Source organism: Myotis myotis, unplaced genomic scaffold, assembly GCF_014108235.1.
Source record: "Myotis myotis isolate mMyoMyo1 unplaced genomic scaffold, mMyoMyo1.p scaffold_m19_p_11, whole genome shotgun sequence".
In the NCBI taxonomy this organism is placed as follows: domain Eukaryota; kingdom Metazoa; phylum Chordata; class Mammalia; order Chiroptera; family Vespertilionidae; genus Myotis; species Myotis myotis.
In genome coordinates this window covers 47868350-47892631 of record NW_023416315.1, presented here as the reverse complement: position 1 = coordinate 47892631, position 24282 = coordinate 47868350, and the positions used below count along the sequence as shown (strand labels likewise).

At 44.3% G+C, this 24282-nt stretch overlaps 1 protein-coding gene across 1 annotated transcript in view; it reads left to right on the top strand.

The window, feature by feature from the left end:
• Positions 1 to 19306, top strand: part of CNTNAP2 (contactin associated protein 2) — a 1817652-nt gene extending 1798346 nt beyond the window's left edge. The window contains exons 23-24 of the mRNA XM_036328432.1: positions 12434 to 12514; positions 14193 to 19306. Coding sequence (XP_036184325.1) covers positions 12434 to 12514; positions 14193 to 14392 — 281 coding nt within the window. The 3' untranslated portion in view covers positions 14393 to 19306. The remainder of the gene's footprint in view (positions 1 to 12433; positions 12515 to 14192) is intronic.
• Positions 19307 to 24282: the final 4976 nt, after the last annotated feature.

The window sequence follows — 24282 nt, the reverse complement described above, 5'->3', positions numbered from 1 at the left end:
CCGGAGGGCCGGAACAAAAGCATGGATGGAGTGTTTGTGTGAACTAATACAAATTCAAAGTAAACATCATTACATAAAAGGATACGGTCTTTTTTTTTTTTTAGTTTTATTCATTTTAAACGGGCCGGATCCGGCCCGCGGGCCGTAGTTTGCCCACGGCTGCTTTAGAGGCTTCCTTAAGCTGCCACAGCCTCCCACATCACAGAACAGATTTGTCAAGCCTGTGTTTTGCAAAGCAGTGAGGGCCATGGTGAGAAATGATAGACAGCCAACCTCTCATAAGTGGCTGCAGGGATGGGCAGTGAGGTTGGAGTCCCTGCAGCACCACACCCTGCTCAGCATCCTCTCTTTCCTGTGCTGCTCTCTAGTCACTCCCGTGTGGCAGGCGCTGCCTTTGCTCAGGCTCTGTTCATTCCCAACCAGAGTTGTTTAACTCTCTGAAAACTCCACTGTGAATAAACCTAAAGGGTCACAAACATCAACTATGGGGCAACGTCTATGGTCCTTGTTCCTCCCTGTGTGGGCGTCACTTTCAGTCCAAGTTTCCCTCTGCCTTTCCACCTTTCCTTCCCTTGTCCCTTTGAATAGATTTTGAGCCCCAGGGAGGGCAGGATTCTCTCCCAGTCTTGTCTCTGTGCTCGCCCCGCTTCGGCCACCCCACCGGGCAGGGGCCTTAGAGAGGCCTCTCTCCAGGGGTCTGTGCCGGGCCATCCTCTCAGCTGTGGTCTCCCTCACGTGGGGCTGGGGAAATGCGGGGAAACACAGGCGTCCTCACTGCTATGGCAACTTCTCCAGCGATGGCAGAACCACTGACTCCAGGAAATCACGGTATTTGTTTTTGCCTCAGTTTTGTGCTGCAGAAAGGGCAGGTGGATTCTTGATTCTGCTGTTCAGTTTCTAGCGAGGAACAACCCCGGAAGGCTCAGGGAGAAAAAGTAAAATCAACTTTATGTTAAAATCTAAATATACAATAAGCCATATGAAAGTTATTTTAAACACGGAGACCAAATCACTTTGACATTTCCCTCTTGGGAATGGCAAAGAGTGGTTTCCAAGAATTGACTTGGGAATTTTAACTTTTAAAAAACTGAAAAGGATAAATGACAGTTTAAAATTGTAAAGGACTTCAGTTGCTGAAATGCTATCAGGGCAAGATTTTGTTTCATTCTCGGGGGTCTATATGTATGAGTGGACATTATTAGCCACTTTTAAAGAGAAGGAAAATGAGCCCAGCCAGCGTGGCTCAGTGGTTGACCGTAGACCTATGAACCAGGAGGTCAAGGTTCAATTCCTGGTCAGGGCACATGCCCAGGTTGCAGGTTCAATCCCTAGTGCAGGAGGCAGCCAATCAATGATTCTCTCTTATCATTGATGTTTCTCTATCTCTCTCTCTTCCTCTCTGAAGTCAATAAAAATGTATCTTAAAAAATAAATAACTATTCCCTGACCGGTTTGGCTCAGTGGATAGAGTGTCGGCCTGCGGACTGACAGGTCCCGGGTTCGATTCTGGTCAAGGGCATGTACCTTGGTTGCGGGCACATCCCCAGTAGCAGGTGTGCAGGAGGCAGCTGATGGATGTTTCTCTCTCATCCATGTTTCTAACTCTCTATCCTTCTCCCTTCCTCTCTGTAAAAAAATTAATAAAATATATTTTAAAAAATAAATAAATAAATAAATAAAGATGAGGGAAATGCGACTCAGAGAAAGCAAATGCCTTCCTGCCCTCAAGAAAGAGCGGAGTGGCTGCTGTGGGCTAGCTCAGCCCTGCCTCACACACACCGCACAGTCTGGAGACTCCTGCGGCCGCGCCCCGTCCCGAGATGCCGCCCAGCCCCCTGTTTACAGCACCTGCTGAAAGGCACACAGAGACCAGCATTGCCAGGCCTAAATGTCAGGTAGACGCCCTTCAGATTCAGTGCTTTCCCCACTTCTCCTCCTTCTCCAGGAAAATAATCGAATTTAAACGTAAAAGATTTCCAGTTCTTTATTGTGAACTGTTTTCCTGTCTTCTGCCACCCCGTGAATATAAAGTGGAAGTCTGAAATAATAAGTACTCTGCACACTTAGGTGAAATTCCTGCTGCTCTGCACACTCCCCCACCCCCCGCTTTATTTTTTTTTTTCTTTCCCTTTTTTGATACACACCCAGGATGGCTAGAGTATTTTTTTCACACTCTGTTGACATGAATGAGAGGGAGGGCTGTGATAGTCACGTGGCTCAGGCTGGACATAGATCTCAGCATCTGGACCCTGATGGGAGCGGCACCTGGAGGAGGCCATTGGTGGGGCAGCATCGGGAAGCTTTGGAAGCCTTTTCTTTTCGCAGGGCTCCTTCAGTGGCCATTAGGCACTCCACCTGCCAACAAGCAAAGACACTGTCCTTTGAGATCTAAGGTTCACCCAGGAAGAACAACTCAAAAGATGACGGAAATACCCAGCGAGGGGGTTGCAGCGTCAGTTTTCTGAGGTCGGCCTTCTTAGAAGACAAGACACATCTTGGGATTGGAATTACATGTTTCACTTCTGCTAATGCAACTGAAAAAAAGTATTTCAAAAGCACGAGCCCTGCTGGGCATTGATAAAAGACTTAAAATACGTGCAGAATTAATTTTTAAAGCACTTTAGCTTTGCTCACTGCCCTTTCTAATCGTCCACACACACAATGCAGCAGGGAGCCGGTCAGCAGGCTGGATCCGGGTAGATGACACTGTGTTCTCAGAAACACTCCTCATCTGTGTCCTGGTTTCTGAGCACTGAGGAATAAAAAAGAGTCAATTTTACATTTTGGTGAAAGAGCAATTACAACAGACGTCCTCCAAACCAAAGCCTAAGCCGTATGAATATTGACAGAGCGAGTCCACGGAGAGCAGGAGCACATTCATCGTCTGAAACTGAAGACGTGTTCTGAACACTGAGATATAGAGGTTATAGCAGAAGATTAAGTGTCTTTCCAGATGCATTTTGTTATTCCCCGTACTTACCTCAAAAGACATACGATGATGGCAGAAGCAACGCAGCAATATTCTGCTATTTTCAAAACAGGCAAATTATGGCCCTTGAACTGACTAGAAATTCGCACAGGGGCATGAGAGGAGACCCTTCTTCCTTGCCTGCCTCCTCAGATGATCAAATGTGCTCAGTACTCTCACAAATGACGAAATCATCTTTTGACTAGATTTGGGGTTATCAAAAAGTTATTTTAATCAAGCTCCCAAGCCAGAAGTTCTGGACATCCAAAGCCTTTGCTAACCCTTGCCCAGTGCCCGGTGGAGGTGTTCTCAGCAGAAGCCTGAAGGCACCAGCTCCAGGGTCTCCCAAAGACGGTCATCTCATGAACAGTGCCAACTCTTGACCACTGTCTGGGCAAAAACATTAGGGAATGTCTTTACAGGTGCGCTTTGGGGCTTATTCACTGTATTTGGTGGCTTTAACTTCTTATGATGGTTATTTTCTCAAGCACCCTCTCCTTGGAAAGTGAGGCTATACCCCTGGTTGGAGTGTCATCTGTCAACCCCTACACCAAAAGGTTACAGGTTTGATTTCTGGTTAGGGTACATACACCTAGGTTCCTGGTTCAATCCCTGGTCAGGGCATGTAGGGAAGCAGCCAATCAATGTTTCTCTCTCACATCAATGTTTCTCTCTCCTTCTCTCCCTTCCTCTCTCTCTAAAAATCAATGGAAACATATCCTCAGGTGAGGATTTTTTAAAAAAGAAAGAAATAGGGCTAAAGATAATGGAACCATGGGGTGAATTCTCATGTAAGTCAGTAAGAGCACAAAATGATTCTGAGTGGGGAAGGAAGGTAAGATGCTCAGAAGGAATATGAACCTCCAGGGTTTCAGTTATAGCTCTGCAGCTCAAGTACCCAACCACCTGTGAGAAACGCAGACTCCCAGGCCCCGCCCCAGTCCAGCCCAATCAGAACCTGCATTTTAACATGACACCAGGTGGTTTGTATGCTCCCTAACATTTGAGCACTCTGAACCAAAGCACTCAGGAATCAATCTATTTGTTTCTGCAAAAGCACATGAGAATGAGTTTCAAGGAGGAAGAAAAAGCCTAAAGAACCCACCAGCTACACGATGCAAAGCCCTTTTATTCCTGCCCTCGGCACCCTTTGTGAGTTGGAAGGGACAGGCCCTGAAGGGGGTCCCGCTGCTGCTAAGGACAGTCTGGAAACCCTGCTGTCCCTCAGAAAGGGGTTTGAATGGCACCGCCCAAATTTATCTTATTCCGCCAGCCTTGGGGCTTCTGCGTTCCTGCATCCAATTAATGCCAACATGAGTCTACAGCGCCCTGTGGTGGAGAACGACAGTAAGTCCCAGGTGAATCCAGAGACTTGGCCGAAGTGACCTGAGCACCTACCAGCTACATAACCGTGACCTACACGCCATCCTGCGTCTTAGCCTCCCAGATGTAGAGACAGGTTGTGGGATCGAAAGCCAGTTGTAACCATCTGTGATCCTCAGGAGCCCACAATGTTATCCAACCATAGCTTTGATGATTGATTCCTACACAATCACTACTAACAAAAGAAGAAACAGTTTTCCCACCTGAGAAATAAGACATCTCTAACATGAAATGGACACCACATGACTTACTTTAGTGTTTATGGAATACAAAGTCTGAGCTTCTACCAATAATGAGATATTTCCTATTAAAATACCTATTTATACTTTCCCGGACAAAAGAATGTAATGTCATCCTAGTCTAGGATTATCAGTAAATCTTTTTCCTGAAAAGCAATTGAGACAATTCAGAAATTGCCTTAAAACCCCACTGGAATGAGGGAAGCGAATAAAATCGATTGCCCATTCAGTCCTTTTGTATAGAAGTTGGCATTATGTTCACAACCAAGACACACAGCAGATGACAGTTTCCTTTATTCTGTTTCTTTTCACCTAAAGAACCTCTTTGAGTCCCTGGATCTTGAACACTCATACAGGCTGGAAATGTAAAGTTTTTATTTCACTTGTCAGAGCCAAAATCTCATAATCTCTTCCCCCATTTGAAACTAGAATTCTAGCTGTCTAGCTTTCTGTGGAAACTGAGGTGATGGCTATATGTATAGATACGAGACTGAGGTTCATGAAGCCATGGCCCACCAATCCCTCCCTCCTGAACATGATCAGCAGTAGCTTCTCCCAGAATAAAACAGCAGCTCCTTATATCTTCAGCATCTTAATCAAAAACCTTTTATTTCACTTCTGTTTCTAAAATATCAGTCAATAGCAAATGCTTAAAACGCATTACCTAAAAAAAAAATCTGCCATACCACTCAAATTTAAAGGAAGAGAATAAAGCAAACGAAACAAAGAAGCTGGGAAGAACAAAGGCATATATACATCATCTAGCCCAGACCCCACTGCAAACATAGTGCTGCAATTTAAATTAAATTACAATTAATAGCAGTTTTGTTGGAGTGTCTCACATTATCACTTTAGATGCTGAAGCTTAAGTGGTTTCCATGGAGATATTTTCTCAAGGAGATGTCAGCTACTCTCTAATTTTTTTGTCCCTGATATATGACAACCTAAAGCTTTTAGTGCCTTTTATTCTGGGGGGGTTTTATGTTAGATAACCTCGATTTATTTTTATATGCATTTAAACGAGTGTTTTATTTGCAATTGGTTTCTGAGCCTAAAGTCTACAATTTTACATATTTTGAAACATAGTAAATAAGAACCACAACTACCTCATTTATATTCTGTAGTGAAAAAATAATAATCTTTATTGTTCCATCTTCTCCCTACCTGATCAATGGCACAGGCAATAAATTTGAGGCTAAAGAATGCAGATCTCTTTTTAATAACCTATTCTTAAGACTGTCTAAATTCCATTTATTATACTTAAGCACCTGCCTTGAAATTTCTATTAATTTTAACGTTCTAAAAATGCAGTAAAAATTACATTCCAACAGGAATGTTTAAAAGCACAATTAGCACTATTCATGATTTCACACATGCTTCTAGAATGGTGATCACCATTCTCTTTGGGCTGGTTGGGCCCCTGAGGGATTGGTGCTGGAACCAGGACTATTGGGCTTCTGTTCTTCTGCAGTGCTGGTTCGGAGCCCTCAGTTTATCACATGGTTCAGCTGATACTGTCATCATGTGGAATTGTCCTTTGTCAGACAAAAAATGTCTCTTCATGCTCAGCTTTTGAAGTCTTACAAGTGCAGTCAGAGCTTTTAGATATCACTGGTCACCCCAGAGAGCCCCCCAACCACAGAGAAGCAATTAGGCTAAGTTAGTGGGTCGCCATAAAAGCATGTCATATTGTTGACAATTGGATAGAGCCAGTGTAGACGGATCACTTCTCATCAGAGAGAGAGAGGTCAGCTTAGTTTTTGCAAGTGGTTTCTGGAGCCAATTTCCTGGTTCAAACCCTGGCTCCTCCTGTTACTCGTCATGGGATCTCAGACACATTTTTCGCTTCCCAAGTGTAGGAATATGCCCACCTCACAAGGCTCACATGAGGATGAAATGAGTTAATACATGAAAAGGACTTAAAACAGGACCTGACTTGTAGGAAGTACTATTATTATTTCCTGAACAGCTTGTTCCTAGAATGTGAATTTTATGTGAATTGGCGATTAAAAACATGTTTGGTATCCTGGGCCCTAGAGAGTTTTATACCTGAGGAAAGTGTAGTCAGTGCCATTGATGATTCGTTTCATGTAATCCTAGAATTAAAGCTTTTCTACTTGTCACATATAAATACCTAAATACCCTACATGGTCACTGGGGGCTTTGGTTGTGTAATGGGCCTCACATCTGGACAGGTGGTTTCATTACTTGTCACTGTCACTCAAGCCCTGGTTGTCCCAGCTGCCAGCGAAGGACACCACACACACCCCTGCCCAGCACACAGATAGGAGAGTGCCAATAGGACTCTCATTTGCTTTCCTGAGAAATCCTTCCAAGAAGGTGGCAAGGGGGAGGGCAAACTGCCCTTAGAAAAGAGAATAAAACACCCTTGTTTTCCATTCTTTTGGGGGAAGGAAAGTGCATTTCTGCTCACCCAGTTCTAATACCTGACCTTTTTATTGTATCCTTATAATTATGGGAATGACTTCCCCTGGGCCTGCTCTTACCAAGTATGTGTGTTATTTCCTACCCCCCCCCCCCCGGCCCCACAACCTGAAGATGGAGGAGGGGAAAGGAAACACCAGTGCTGAGCTCTCAGGTTGCGCCTCACATGGAAGGCAAAGGAAGAATCTATTTGTTAGGAAGACTGTGATCCATGTCTGAATATGTTGACGTCTATGATACATTTGCCTTCTCTGAGTGAGAAGGGCTGTAGTGCATCTATGGGCTCTGAGGCCTCAGCCAGGCTATTTCAAGAGCACGTTCAATGGTGGAAACTCTCTAGTCCTCAGTTCCTGCAGGAATCTGTTCTGTTGTCCTCTGCTGGTGGGGGAGGGGAGAAGAGCTACTCTCTGTGTGGTACAAAGGAAGCATGGTCTATGGGTAGAATGAACGAACAGCCGGGGAGATAAGCAGAGATGCACACGGTGCTGTGAGACTCTAAATCAGAGCTGGAACAGCGCCACGCTTTGGTGGCCATCCTCACACAGTGTCATTTGGGGATCCCGGAAAAAAGTGTATTGAAAATAGCCTTTGCCTGTTTGATGCAAATCTGGTCTTGAGACTGTTAATATCTAAAGTCTATTTTGAACTACTCGTGACATTTTCTAAAATATCGGCTCCGTGATACTCCAGTACCACTGAAATTGCTGTGTTCTAGCAAACCTTGGGAAGTTAGCCACAGAGCGGAGCATGTGCCATGGATGGGTTCTGTGGTCTGGTCCCAGCGTATTTCTTGGTATCCATGTTTCTCTATGTGCATTTCCAAGAGGCTCTTGGTCCCCAAGGGGAAGGACAGATGAGATGAAATAATTTGGAATGTATCTATTAAAATAGCCATAACTCTGCTCACCAAAATAATGTGAATTTGCCTCAAGGGAGTGAGCTCTCACATGCATTAAGACAACCAGGCTTAAGTTATCAATAAAGCCATGAAAATGGGGATGCTCATGCTAAAAAAAAAAAAAAAAAAAAAAAAAAAAAAAAAAACAGAACCCTGCTCTTAGTTTCATGAGGACTTCCGTTGTACCTGAGGCTTTTCCACTGATTGTTCTCAGCTAATCTCCAAAGGCTGGTGGACACAGGAATCATTAGTAGCCTCTCTGTATTCTATATGTTCATTGCCTTTATTGGGAAGAATAAGAATGCTGCTTTGCTTTAAGGGTTGGGTTGGGTGTAGGCAGCTGACTCAAAATTATATCTGCGTGGGAGTCTTTATTATCAGAAGAGGCTACACAAACATTTACACACCTCTTAATGGACTGATTTTAATTGCACCAGTCAACGAGCATCCAATTAACTCTGCTTCTTGTCTGCACTGTTTGTCATTGGGACTGCAAACATAATTAAGACTGGCCCCTGACTTTAAGAGGGTGACTGTTGCATAAGGAGTGACAAGAATTACGATGATAGCCGTTGAAAAGAGGTGGTTGGGGATAGTTTCAGGAAAGACATAGGATTTCATGGACAAAGAGAGGAAAGGCAAACCAGAAGTCTAGACAGAGAGTGCCATGTGGATGAGCAAAGGCACATCAACCAGAAGCACCAGGAATCCGTGTGCCTAGACTGTTGAGTAGGGAATGTGGTGGCTCCATGAGGGAAGAGGCAGGAGAGAAATTCAGCTCAAGGGAAGCTTTGCTCCATTTGCCAAAGAGTTCAGATTTTTATACCAAAGACAAACCTAGGATATTTATAAATATTCTCTCCTGGCTCTCCTCCTCGGGTCATCTCAGGTCACATCCACACCTTCCACTAATGCTTATGTCAATAACTTCAAGAGAACCAGGGAAAACATGTCAATATCTCTAAATATCGATGTTAAGGCAGTTTTGTGGCCAAGGATGGAAAGCCATGGAGCAGGCTTTGGAGCAGAGAGAAACTATGCTATGTTCTACCATCCACATCACCTGAAGCAAAAGAGCAACCAATTTCATAGTCTTGTGAATATCACACAATCCTATATAATAAATGGGTAATATGCAAATCAACCGAACGGAGGAACTACTGGTGGCTATGACGTGCACTGACCACCAGGGAGCAGACGCTCAATGCAGGAGCTGCCCACTGGTGGTCAGCACGCTCCTACAAGGGGAGTGCCACTCAGCCACAAGCCAGCCTTAGGGCTGGCGAGCACAGTGGCGGCAGCGCTAAGGATGTCTGACTGCGGACATCCCCCAAGGGCTCCAGGACTGCGAAAGGGTGCAGGCCAGGCTGAGGAACCCCTCTCCCCACCACCAAGTGCACAACTGTCATACACCAGGCCTCTAGTAGAATAACTGAATTACCACTGTGAGTTTTTGTCACTATACTTAATATAGTTTAAAGATTCAGATTATTTATAGGAGGACAGAAGATTTCTGTGTATTTTCAAAAGGAGATGAGAAATATGACCCAACTCACAAAATATCCAGTAAGCAAATCTCTCTGCCTGAGTGTCCTGTAGACACTTCAAACTTGACATGTCTAAAACAAAACAAATTTTTCTCACCCATCCCCTATAAAAGGCTCTTCCTCTCATAGGCCCTGCCCAGACTGAACTGTCAGAGGCCTGACTTCCTCCACAGCCCCCATGTCTGTCCCCCCACAGCCCTAAAAGGCAGGATAGGGAAGTTTATTGACTGTGGAGTTAACCCTACCTGGGTTCTGATCCCAGCCAGGCCACATTCAAGCTGGATGATGTTTTTAGGACATGGGCTAAATGGTGTCCAGAGTGAGTTGTTACAACATCAAAAGACCTTCACCATCATTGGAGGTAGGTGAAGGTATAAGCTTTCTTCCTTGAAAAGCAATTCTTGTGCTTTGAATTGTAGTCTATATTTGGTTGTGTTAATAACCAAATCTTGCCCTGGCCAGTGTGGCTTACTTGGTTGAGCATCATCCTGTGCACCAAAAGGTTGCTGGTTCTCTATCTCTCTCCCTCTCCCTTCCTCTCTCTCTAAAATCAATAAAAACATATATTTTAAATGCCTTTTTTTAAAGAAAAAAAGCTGAGTCCTTACTAAGATATTCCCTAAATCATAACACAGACCTATTTCATCAGTGTGTACACATTTAATTATGCCAAATCTACACTAATAAAAGAGAAATGTGGTAATTGGCGTACGACTGCTACCCTTTTCATTGGCTAATCAGCGAGATATGCAAATTAACTGTCAGCCAAGATGGCGACCGGCAGCCAGGCAGCTTGAAACTAACATGAGGCTTGGTTGCCTCAGTGATGGAGGAAACCAACATTCCCCGCCTGCCGCTGCAGGCCTCTGAGCTGGCAGTTTAAGAAACATTGTAACGAATACCACAGGACTTCAGTCAGCAGGATCGCAACATTGTAAGCAAAGGCCAGAAACCTACTTTCAGCCGCGGAGGCCTAAGAGCTGGAGCCAAGCCTCAAGGTAAAGCTGGCCCAGAATAAAAAAAAAAAGAAAAGAAAAAGGAGCGGTTGGGAGCTTCAGTCACCCCCAGCCTGAAAACAGCCCTCAGCCCCTCACCCAGGCTGGCCAGGCACCCCAGTGGGGACCCCCACCCTGATCCAGGACACCCTTCAGGGCAAACCAGCCGGCCCCACCCATGCACCAGGCCTCTATCCTATATAGTAAAAGGGTAATATGCCTCCCAGCACCGGGATCAGCGTGACAGGGGGCAGCGCCCAAACCCCCTGATCGCCCTGCAGCTCTGTGTGTGACAGGGGGTGGCACCCCAACCCCCCCCCACACAGGCCCTGCTCTGTGTGTGACGGGGTAGAGCCATAACCTCCCCATCAGCCCTGCCCTGAGTGTGACAGGACGGCGCCCCAACCCCCTGATTGGCCCTGCTCTGTGGGTGATAGAGGGCGGTGCCCCAACCCGCTGATCCGCCCTGCTCTGTGTGTGACAGGGGACGGTGCCCCCACTCCCCTATCGACCCTACTCTCTGAGTGACAGGGGGGAGCTCCTCAACCCCCTGATGGGCCCTGCTAAAAATGACAGGGTACGGAGCCCCAACCCCCCTGATGGGCCCTGCTGTGTGCGTGACAGGGGGCAGCGCCCCAACCCCCTGATTGGCCCTGCTCTGTGCGTGACAGGGGGCGGCGCCCCAACTCCCCAATTGGCCCTGCTCTGAGCCCGACCAGGGGCTGCATCTAGGGATTGGGCCTGCCCTCTGCCACCCGGGAGCAGGCCTAAGCCAGCAGGTCATTATCTCCCGAGGGGTCCCAGACTGGGAGAGGGCACAGGCCGGGCTGAGGGACCCCCCTCCCCCCCGAGTGCACAAATTTTTGTGCACCGGGCCTCTAGTAACTATTATAAATTTCTTATTTTTACTGGTGCCATTCAGTAGCCATGGTTCTGGTTAGACTAAGGCTGTGGTCTGCAAAGTGTGGCTCGCGAGCCACCTGCAGCTCTTTGGCCCCTTGAGTGTGGCTCTTCCTAAGCCTTAGGAGTACCCTAATTAAGTTAATAACAATGTACCTACCTATATAGTTTAAGTTTAAAAAGTTTGGCTCTCAAAAGAAATTTCAACCGTTGTACTATTGATATTTGGCTCTGTTGACTAATGAGTTTGCCGACCACTGGACTAAGGTCATCTGCCTTCAGAGAAGCTGCTGCAATTGGAAGATTTACCTTAAAGCGTAACTTCTCAAGCAGAAGTCCAGCAAATATGAAATCTTTTTTTAATTTTAAATTATCTTACATGAATGATAATAACTCTCCTGACCTATATACAGACTTCTTAATGTTTGCCTTTTGCATGCTTTATATTTACTTTATCTTAGAGAAGTTGCTAAGTTTAATACAACTGATTCTTACATTTTTAATAATAGGGAAAGAAAGAAAGAGAATATTTATTAGATAATTAATATTCTTCTCAGCTCTCATGAAATATTACTCCCTTATAAAATATTCCTGAAGTGTACAATGTTTTGTTAGAGCCATGTAAAATATTAATATCAAGAAGTGATTGCTTTTTAAAGTAATGCTGCGCACTTTAACAAGCTCGTCTGTGAGTACAGCCACTGCCACAGTTGTGAATGGGATAAAAGTGGACAGGAGGCAGGTTTCAGCCAAACTGAAGTATTATAATCCGTAAGCTTGTCTGTCAGCGGGACTGGAGCAGGCAGCCCGGGTAGTTTGAGTCTCTGATATTCCTCCAAGGAGTTGCAGCACTTCTCTGTGAAGGAAAGCAGCAGGAATGGAGGTGGATGTTGCTGTGGTTCTCCTGGGAAGCAGCAGCACGATGGGTCCACCTGAAATGGGCATCTCATTTGGGAAAACGGGAAGTAAAGAGTTGTATGAAAAGACAGGTGCCACATTACTTGGGATTAGTGGTAAACCTCACTCTCTGACCTGACTTTCCATTTCTTTCTCTGCAGCCAGTGCTGATTTTCCATATAACCCAGGACAAGGCCAAGCTATAAGAAATGGAGTCAACAGAAACTCGGCCATCATTGGAGGTAGGTGACATACAGAACAGGCTTTCCTGTGGCTTCTCACCTGTGGGGAGCAGTCATTTTTTTATTTTAAAAAAATATTTTTTAATTAATTCCAGAGAGGCAGGTAGAGGGAGAGAGAGATAGAAACATCAACGATGAGAGAGAAACATTGATTGGCTGCCTCCTGCACATCCCACTCTGAGCCTGCAACCCAGGCATTTGCTGCTGCTGGGAATCAAACCATGACCTTCTGGTTCATAGATCAATGCTCAATCACTGAGCCATGCCAGCCAGCCAGAAGCAATAAAATCATGGTCCAGGGGAAAAACAGGTTGTCTAGATTTTTATTATTCATTTTGCTATTTATTTTTTTAATATATTTTATTGATTTTTTTACAGAAGGGAAGGGAGAGGGATAGAGAGTTAGAAACATCGATGAGAGAGAAACATCAATCAGCTGCCTCTTGCACGCCCCCCACTGGGGATGTGCCCGCAACCAAGGTACATGCCCCTGACTGGAATCGAACCTGGGACCCTTGAGTCCGCAGGCCAACGCTGTATCCGCTGAGCCAAACCGGTCAGGGCATCATTTTGCTATTTAAATATGGCTTCAGATTATGAAGTATGGATGTGGATAAACTGTGGAAATGTAACCTGGCTACTTTCTAAATGCACACCTGTAAAAAAAGAATAATGGTGAGCTAGCCAAATCTGAATATGTAAGTAAGTAGCTGAGAGGCAATAGGCATGACATGTCCTTACTCCCTCCTATCTTTTTTTACTTTCATTCTCTCATGTCCCAAATGGTCCAGGGTAGCTTACTACAAAAATTGGAAAGACTGTGCAGTTCTAGTTTCAGAAAACTAATAAGCCAGAATATCTAATTTGTTCCAGTCTTTCCTTCTGACCATGGCTACCTGTAGAATAATTAGACTCTCCTGGGATAATCCTCATATTTGGATCAATATTGATAATCCTGTTGCCCATTGCCATATTCTCTCCCTGCTTCTGTCTTATTTCATAAAAGTGTTTCTGCCTCTCTGAGTATAACTTATATATGTATGATGCTGCTTAATCCCAATTCCAAAGTTTGCCATATGCTTTTTCTACATCTATTGAGATTATCATATGGTTTTTCTCCTTTATTTGCCTAATGTGATAAATTACATTGCTTTATTTTTTAATGTAAAACCAATCTTGTATTCCTAGAATTAACATCACTTTATCATAATATATTTTTTACATATTGCTAGGTTTGATTTTTAAATTTTATTTAAGAGGAATATTGCTTGATGATTTTCTTTTTCATAATGTGTTTCATAATGCGTGGGTTTAGTATCGGGATAATACTGGCCCCATAAAGTGAGTTGAATAGGGCTTCCTCCTCCTCTATTTTAAGGAAGTCGTGTAGGCTTAGTGTTGTTTCCTTAGGTCATGTTTTTTAGATCTTCTAAATTCTTATTGATTTTCTGTTTAGTTGTTCTATCAGTTACTGAGAGAAGAGTGTTGAAATCTCCAAGTCCGTAAATTGGTCTAATTCTCCTTCAGTTCTGTTCGTTTTTGCAGTTATTGTTTTTGGAGGTTTGTGTTTTTATGGGAGAGGGTAGTGTTTGAAGAAACCATGGTGAAGTGGGGGAAAAGTGTTGGTGGGATATGTAAGACTAAGTTTAACCTGTAGTCCTTGTCCTGTCTCCACCAGGGGTCATTGCTGTGGTGATTTTCACCATTCTCTGCACCTTGGTCTTCCTCATTCGCTACATGTTCCGTCACAAGGGCACCTACCACACCAATGAAGCGAAGGGAGCAGAGTCAGCAGAGAGCGCAGATGCTGCCATCATGAACAACGACCCCAACTTCACAGAGACCATTGACGAGAGCAAAAAGGAATGGCTCATTTGAGGGGTGGCTCTTTGGCTGTGGGATAGGGAGGGGGAAGGGAAAGGGACAAAAGCACCCTGCTTCATACTCTTGAGCACATCCTTTAAAATATCAGCACAAGTTGGGGGAGGCAAGCAACAGAAAATTCCTGAGACTGATCGTCACACACAAAAAATATATAATAATACTTTTTAATATTTCTTTATAGCTGAGTTCTCCCTTCTGTATCAAAACAAAATAATACAAAAATGCTTTTAGAGTTTAAGCAATGGTTGAAATTTGTAGGTAAAATCTGTCCTATTTTGTGCGTGTTTAGAGGTGTTCTAAAAATCCATGGTAACAGGGCAAGTTTTCTACATTTTTAAGAGCCCTTAGAACGTGCATATTTTTTCTTGAGGAAAGCTGATGCACAGACACGTGGCCTCCAGCATTCTTTTCCTTTCACATGTAGTCAACTTTTAATGGGCTATTGTAGCTACTAGTTCATGTTCATATAATGTTTCTTTTTGGTATCCTATAAATTGGAGAAGGAAAGAAAGAGGCAAAGAGAACCTATGATTTGCCAGTTTTCAACTAGACCTCAACCTGTGCCAATTTTCCCAGAGTTCCTGCCTGAAGCAGTCAAAGGAAGAAGGTGTATGGCACCTGTGAGGTAACATCATCATCAACACAACGGAGAGAAGCATTAAGTACCAGGGCAAGTAGTTTCCCATTGGAATTGCTGGTTTTATTTTTCATTGAATTCTGTGAGATCATATTGTTCTATGTTTGTAGTCTTAGATCTGTTCAGTATCTGTACCTATCACTGATTTTCCTCCGCTCTACCTACAACATACTGGGATATGTTACGTGGATGTGTAAGCATCTCATTGTAGGATTAGAGGCACATGTCATGATCCATTTGCTCTGTTTCTTTCATAGTTGTAGTAAGAATATGGACGCTGTCTGGCTAATGCATAAATTAAGTGGTTCTCAGTTTGCTTTAAATCTCTAGTTTTTAAGCCCCTGTGACAAACAACAGACAGTGAACGAACACAATAAAGCCAAGTTGTGATTGCTATTTGTATTTCTACTACTCTGGAGTCCTTTGGGAAAAACACTGCCATGTTTTACATCTACTCCCTGTATTGCTCCATCTAAAACAGACATGCTGCGTTGGTTCAGCGATCTTCCTTGGCAGATACATTTGAAGCTCTGGTTCACCACAAACCTGGTCTCCAAAATTGCTTCTCAGAGAGAGTATCTGTCTAGTCATTTCACACCTCACTTTAGTCAGGAACTTTCACCAATTATCCCAACAAATAACTCATTGATTTTATTAAAAAAAATAATAGATTTATAGTATGTAAACCGATGGGACAGAGCTCCTATTAGAGCATCTAAAAAATAATTTCACTTATTTAACAAAGGATTACATAAAAGTTATTTCTAGAATGACTACCATTTATGGTCAGTATAGTTCAGGCTCTTATCCTTAATACTTTTTAAAAAAATTTTAGACTCCAATATTTGACCACTTGTTTTCCTTCTCCTGCTAGGTAAGATGAGGTTAAAAAGGTATCAATGCTATTTTTCTCATAGCCTGCCTTGGTAAAATGGAAATTCTAGTTTACCTGTGTATATGCATACTTTTCCACTTACTGGGTATGCCGAAGTTATTGGAGGACCTCAATTTCCTGAGTCAGGAAAATGTTGTCCATAGCTGCCAGAGGTACGTGGCACAAGTACTGGCACATTCCATAGGAGACACAACCCATTCAAGCCACGGTGACAGAACAACACGGGAATCCAAACCCCTTTTTCCAGTTGCTGACCTCAGGTCCTCTCATGAAACTAAGAAGGGTCTTAATCACTCTTCTGTAAATCACATTAAAAATGAAAAGTATTTCATATGATAAATATCAGAACACTGTAACATTTACAAATGACATAGAAAACAACGGCTATTGATTGAACCAAGATGTCTCCATTCGGGGCTCTTTTATGTATTATCAAATTGAAAAAGAAAATTTTAAACGTTGTATTACAGATGTTTCTGATTTTTTTAAAAAAACCTATTTTACAGGCATTACCTTTGTACTTAACAAATAATGCAGATTGGTTATTTCTTGCATTTTCCTTGATAGCTTTATTCTCTATATATTGTCTCAACACTTCCCCTGTTCCCCCATATGGTTAGGGAATTAAAACAATCAAAACAGTCCCTGATACGAAAATGTTCTCACCCTTTCTCTTCTCTCTCTTCTTTCCACTTTCCTGCTATAAAATGTTAAAAGTAATACCCAACACTTCTCTGACCGAATTTCTAAACCTAGGGCCCTGGAATGCCTCCCGGGATCAGTGGGTCTCCCACAGCACCATCATTTGGGATGTTTAGGACAGACAGAGGTATGACCGTCTCTGCCCTTACAGGGGTTACAATCCGGCCAGCAGACAGGACACAAAAAGGTGGATAAGGAATTAAAGTGCCAAAAGAAGGCTGGAGATCTGACTTCTCTTTGGGACTGTGGTCTTCACAATAACTCCTGAGTCTGTTTATGACGCCTCTATCCAGTCTTTTCTAAATGGTTAACAACTTGTTTATGTGAAGAAAGGAAACCAGCTTCTTTCCAGCTCCCTCCCTTGAAAGTTCAGGACAGTGCAGCCTAGCCAGCCGGACACAGGGCCCAAGCGCGGTGCCTAATCTTGCTTCGCAGCCATATTCCGCAGAATCGCAACATCTTCCATCCCAATGCATCAGCAGTCAAGCACAAAAGGCCAGCGGTAATGCATCTTTACATGATAAGAACAGACAAAATAAAACCACAAAACCATTTTTTAAAACAAGAGGCCGGTTTACAGTCACAGGCTGGGCTTAATGTTGCTTGTGCAGGAAATGGCTTCTATGTATAAAGCAAGCACCTATGTCTGAGAAGCCAGCAGTAGGGACTTTGAATGAACGTAAAACCAGTGCCATTCTAAGCTCTCAAGATAACATTCCATAGAGCTCAAGGAAGCTAGCTCCAAAGGTGAGAAGTTATTTTATAGTTAAGCTCTTCTCTGGCCCTTCTGTATAGGACTACATTTTTCCTTGTGGCTTTCAACCAATGGCTCAAGTCAAGAGAATTACATGAAGTTTTTACTGAAGAGCTGGGAACAAGAGTTTGGAGTGAGTGCCCTTGTTGGAAAATGTCCTGTTGCCTGCATTTGATAAATGAGCCACCTTTGCTAACAGGAGCAGGAATTGAGGGGCACGGGGAAAAGAATTGGTACAAGCCGAAGAGATTTTCATGTTATGGTTGAACATCTGTTGAACCACCAGGTGCCAGCTGAGAGATGGGCACAAAGACACAAGCCGAATCAGAGAAGGCACTTGAGGAAACAGCTACAGCTACCAGATATGAAAGCAGAGTGTCAGCGAAAGGTCAATAAGAGGCTTCGATTTCCCTCTATAACAGGATCAGTTCTTTTCTAGCCTTCCTCTTGTTCTTCCAGTGTGAACATGCTCATGGCTGCTTTAGGTCTCACACCTCCAAATGATTAGCACCTGGTTTGAACCTCCTCATATGTGCTCCTTTTCATCACCCTACCAAGTAGTTTTCAAAAAGAAAGGCAGCAAATTATCAAATCGAATTATTCATTGAATTCCAGTTAACCAGCCAAATATAGGTCACAAACTGCCATCCCAGGAGAACGAGCTGATCCTGAAATCAGTGAGAAACGATAATAGTGAGGCTTGCCAATTTGGACTAAAAAACAATGGGCACCATTTTTTAAATGACATTTGGGGAGTGAGGACCCTGAGAGTCAGCTGACAGAGGCCCAACCCTTCCTCTTTCTCCCTGCTTTGCTCTGTGCTTTTGCCAAGTCGCTGAACCTCTGTCCTCCTTTGCCTATATTTAAGTTAGAGCTGTTTTACTGACTTTATAAGACAATTGTGAGGGGCCCCGATTCCTGACGGGAGAATACTTGGAAACCCAAATATAAGGGCCAGAGTCAACGGAGCCTAGTAGAAGACGTGCTTTCCGGGTTGTGGTTGTAAGTCAGATCCAAAGAAACAACGTGGCCATGTCGGGGAAGGTGGAGATATGCAGGGCATCGCTGCACAACCAACTGCTAAACTATTCGTCAGGTAGAGTGCCAAGGGGCCAACTGTCAACACTGCGAGAGGCAACACAGCCCGGACAGAGACAGAGAAATCAGGACTTCGAGTGCATAAAACCCTAAATTCCCACTCATCCGCCTGCAGTTTACCCCCGCCCTCGGTGTGATTAACTGGCTTCTAAGTAAGATAATACGAACAACAAGTGTGACTTTTTGCGTAGCCTGCTGGCTCTGCATGATAACGTTGGAAACATCCTATTCCTTGCCCAGCAGTATTTTTTAGATAAAAGTGGTACGTAAACCGATGGTAAAGCAGAGTTGAAAAGTTGGTTAACTCCCGTTGAGCACAGACTGTCAGAGGAATAAAGGCAGAGGGGCACCGAGGTATTCATGTCTAACATGCATTCACAAGTTTATTTTCCAGATGAAAACGTTCTTTAAGAACAGGTCTGTGGACGGCCTGCACCATTCTCAAGCCTTGGCTTACTGCTAGTCAGTGCTGGACTCTGGATGGCCGTGAGAACACGGAGGCCCCTCTCACGTAGGCCGAGACAGTTCCCACTGTCGCTCAGTCTAAGTTTTCTTTCTTCGCGTTTTCCATTTTTCCAGTGAGCATGGTGACTATGGAGGTTAGCGTTGTGAAAAGTTGGCGTAAATATACTTTCTGTAAAGTCAATGAGGGTCCCATTCCTGTGAAATAACACAAAATTTCACTCTCTAAAAGCAACAGCATGTAAACTAGAATGAAAGAAGGAAATTATGTATGTATGCCTAATATTCTTTGTGAATGTTCTTTCATTTAACTAAAATTATATTAGAAACCAGATTGATAAATAAAAAATCCAAAATAGTTTTAATTATCCTAAAAGTGCTTTTCTGTGTTTTGTTCCACTCGATTCTCTTAGAAGCAATTATCAGCTTTCGGCAAAGAAAGTTCCAAGCCCTGAAGTGTACATCCCTTGGGAACATAATCTTTCCAAAGCTGTGAAGATACAGCCCCTCCTCCAAGACAGGTATTATATAGATGCACCCATTGTTAACCTTCCTTGGCCACACACTCCGCTCCTCTCCCATTTTTCTTAAAGTGCTTCATGGATATTGGCTTCACGTTTTGGTTTAATGTACACACAGCTTGGTAAAATGTGGACAGAGTCCAGCGATGTCCAGAGCGTATTCTGAGCCTTATTCGGAATGAGGAAGTAACACTGGATGATGGACACATGGGCCCAGGCCAGTGAATTAGATCCCAGGGCTCAGCACTGCCTGGAAGTGCGGACCTTCCTAAATGTGCTCCGTGTGTTTTAAGAGCTGTCGTCCTGAGTTATCACCCCCACTTTCTGGTCTTCTGTTACCAGTGGGAAGGCATTTTCTTTTCATCCGTTTTCAGTGAAGCCTTTATGCCAGTTAACACCCAACCTTTCTGCTCCTCAGCAGTTCTCAGGGCCAATCCACAGCCACAGCCGTGGCACGCCAGTCCATTTAGAAAGCATTATGCCATTGGATCTTGTCATGCTGCTTTACCAACGTGGTCCAACCAGTACAGGGAGAATGTCATCAAGTCCCTTGACAATCAGCACTTCTGAATGTTCTTAACAAACACATGTTTAAGGGTGAGCCAGCAAGTCCGGGGTTTACTGTCTGCAACAAGAGCATTTGAGCCAGGACATGCTCACTTCCCTCCCACAAACGCACGGCCATGGAGATGGGTGAGTTCCAGGAGGACTGGGGCTTTATTGTGCATCAGGCAATGCTTGTGAAATGAATGGAGGGTAGAGAGACAGGGGAGGGAAGAAGAGGGAGTTACAGGAGGAGAGGTATGTTGGAGAAACTACATCTAATTTGTTCGTGATAACATGGCATGATGGACTTACCAGAACACAGAGAAAAGAAAGTCATTGTATTATTTTTTGAGAAAGGGTTTGTCTCCTCCCAAAGGAACCTATGTATGAAAACTAACTCTTTAAAGCAAGTATTAGGTGAGTAATCCTTAGCATATGCCCATCTTTCCTTGGTCCCTCTGAAAGCCTCGAATTCAGTGAAGCCTGGGCTAAATAATTCCTGTGCCTGAAGACTCCTTCCTACCAGCAACCCACCGTCCCCTCCTCAAACAGCTCAAGATGCCCGTAATGACCACAGCTCAAAGCAGTTTTACCAGGAAGAGAACACAAGGGGTTTTTTCTCGATCATGCTTCCACCATCTTTTCACTCATCTTAATTTATCCTTTGGGTACGAGGTGGTAAGGTGAGTCTCTTGGGACAGGGAAAATAAACATGTATGTCAAGTCTTCCCCAAAGGATTGAAAGGGACATTTTTTTATGTCCCCTGAATCGAGGCATGAGAAAGTTCATCATTTCTCCTAAACATAGAAACTCAAATTATAATATTTAAAAAGATGTGACAGAGATTTAAAAAGGCCAAGATGATGAAAATAATGAATTTATTTTGGTTTCATAAATAGAAGCTTGGAAGATAAAATTCTTATGTCTAGGAAGGCGAGAGCTAATTTGAGACAGTAGGGCAAGCTTTTAAGTCACGAAAGGTATAGAGAGGGTGACTACGAGCGGACTCCCTAAGACCCGGGCTTTAGGGACCAGGGGCAGCCTTTGAAGCCAGAAAGAAGGCATGTTTAGAACAAATAAAGGAAAAAATATCTCAGGGCAGCTAGTTAGAACTATTGCAGGCAAAAACAAAACAAATAATCATCTTCCAAAAATGAGTAAGATTATTTCAATAATTATACCACTACCTGAATTTTAAAGGAAAATCAAATTAGAGAACCAATTTACTTAATGAATATTCATGGAGTGCCTCCAATGCACTTGGCACTATTTGGGGCTCTCAGAATTCACTAGAGAACAAGACAGACACATCTCTGCTCTCAGGAAATTCTAGTGAGAGGAGAAAGATACTAGGCAAATAGGTAAAGAAATATACAAGAAAACGTCATTTCTGGGCAGGATATTAAATTTAATTCATTTGAATAGGGGGCTGTGACAGCATACTGGACAGCTGCTTTCCCCGAGTGGTGAGGGAGGACTTCTCTGTAGAGGGGACAGAGAACTGGAGGAATGATCGTGCAAAGATGAGAGAGAGCCTTAGATTAGATGAGGGAACAGCTGGTCAAAGGCCCTGAGGGAACAATGAGTTTGGTGTTTAAGACACTGGGAGGGTGAGTGTACCTGGGATAAGATACTACCCAACAGGTCTAGAGATGATGTCTTCTTCACTCCTCACATGTCACCATTTGTTCTGAGCAAATTCAGAGCTGGAGAGACTGAAAAAGAACAACCTGAATATTTGTTTTGGGGGGGGGAGGGCGGGGAGACATAGAGAATATGAGAATGAAAGAGAAATTGATTTGAAAGGAATTGGCTCCTGTGATTGTAATTGGTAAGTCCAAAATCCATAGGTCAGGCCCGCCATCTGGAAACTCAGACAGGACTTCTATGTTACGGTCTTGTGGTAGAATTCCTTTTTTTCCAGGAATCCTCAGTTTTGCGCTGGAGGCCTTCAACTGATCAGATGAGGCCCATCCACATTACGAGGGTCATGGCCTTTACATGATGTCAGCTAATTGTCAGTGTTAATCCCATCTACAGAACGACCTCACGGCAACATCCAGACTCATGTTTGACCAAGACCTGGGCACCAGAGCCTGGACCTTGGACACATGAAGCCCACCATCACCGAGGGTTCCTCCAGGCACCTCAGGGTAGAAAGCAGAATCGTTTGGGACACATACATGTTTAAGAGGCAGATCATTTAGTCTGATCTTTCCAGGTGTATCAATAGAGACTCAAAATGCAGCTAAAATCGTACCATCTCAAGCCAACGGTAGTGGGTTCCTTAACAGGATGGAAACCCACACAAAGGGGTGGCTCTCTCTCTTCATGTAACCCGGAAATGCTGCAGAAGCAAGAGAAAGGTGAGGACTGTGAGTCTCCCAGGGAGGTGAGGCCCATCGGGCTGGCGATGGGTCAGGGGGCCAGGTGCCCAGTGGGGAAGTGCCCGGCCTGTGCTCATCCGCTGGACTGCACTCCTTCTAACAGGTCCATGCCCACCCTCCTCATGGCCCAGCCCCGTGGGACCCGCTGTCAGCCTTTCGGGCACACGCAAGTCAGCGAAAGGAAAGCACACTACCCAAGGTTTAGGCAGCTTTGCCGGTGCTGAGGTTTCTCTCCTGCTCATTCATCCTCAAGCCATAGGCGGCTGCAGTGGAGGGAGAATCAGTCTGAGGAAGGCAGTGTAGGAGCTGACTCTAGAGGTTGCTTGAGGGGCAAGAATGGGGGACCCACCACTGACTGTCCACTGTGGGACTGCTGCCCTGGGGCCTGCCCCCTTCATGCCTCAGCCCCAGCAGCAAGTCACAGGGGGAAGGAGCTCATAGCTCGACTTCTGACTCCTGGGTGGACTGACACATTCATTGTGAAATAATTATTTTTTCCTAGTGTCCAGTTGAACCAGCACACCCTTCTGCTGAAGTGGTATTTCTGAAGCTGGGCCCGAGGGCAGGTGTTGCCTACTATGCACCTCATTGCAAAGAAAAGGTTGCTAGGGAAATCACAGGTCTTGCTGGAAGCCCACCTTGGGCTTTGTCAAAAATACAGGAAGTTTCTGTAATGTACTTCTGGGTGATCAAGTTGTGACTCCTACCTAAAATGTGCAGAACCCATTCGCTTGTTTGTTTGTTTTTTAATCCTCACCAGAGGATTTTTTTAAATTAATTTCTAGAGAAAGAGGATGGAAGAGAGAAGGGGAGAAGCATCCATATGAGAGAGAAGTATTGATCAGTTGCCTCCCGTAGGCACCCTGACAGGATCAAACCTGCAACTGTTTTGGTATATGGGACAACGCTCCAACCAACTGAGCTCCCCAGACAAGGCGAGAGCCCATTCACTTTTATTCCAAGCAGTAACCATGGCATTCGCATTAAATCATTACAAGTGTAGCAGATACATTGATTACTGCCAGACCTGTCATCACGAATTCACTGCGGGAGCGAACTCGAACGTGTAATTAGCATCCCCGTCTGGTGTTACAAAATGCAATTCTGGGACATACGGGAAAGAAACATGAGTCAATATGAATCATCCTCAAAATATGAAGCTGGCCAATAGGGCAAAGTCGTTCTGAACCAGAGTTACTTGCCTTGACACCTGTACTGTATTGTGTAATTGATTTTGGGGGAGATGTGTATTGGTTCTTCTCAAGAAGACAACTATTTTCTGGAACAATTTAGGAGAAGGAATAAACAGCAGACACTGGGGTCATGTGATCAGCTTCCTTGGAAACGTGGTTTGACGCACTGGCCATCCCCAGACAATCACCAGCAGAAGCTCCAAGGAGGGTGTCCCCTTCAGAAAACAACTGTCACCTATGCCCCAACTCTAAAAAGGCGGGAGGAGATATCACAGGTGAGCTATCTGGGTGAGACTACCACTCATCTAATCCGAGTATGGGGAACCCAGCGTCTGGGGGGACAAAGCATCTCTCTAACTACACTCAGGCCGTACTACACATGACAGCGTGCTTCGTGAATCAAACACTGGCCCACAAGACAGAAAGGGGCTTTAGGAGAGACAGGTGCTGGCCTGGGCCCTGTGGGACAAGCTGAATTCACTTCTAAGGAGGAGCAGCTTTAAGTGGAAAAAGATTTATGAAACAGAATAAGCAGATTCAACTCAATTGTCCCCCAGGAAAGCAAGCAATGGAAATCAGCCTAGAAAGATAGTGAGGCTTAGTGAAGTGGGTCGGGTAAACTCAACTAATAATGCTGATACTGCTAGACCCAGTGTTGGGAAAGGACTGTACCATGACCCATCGGGGT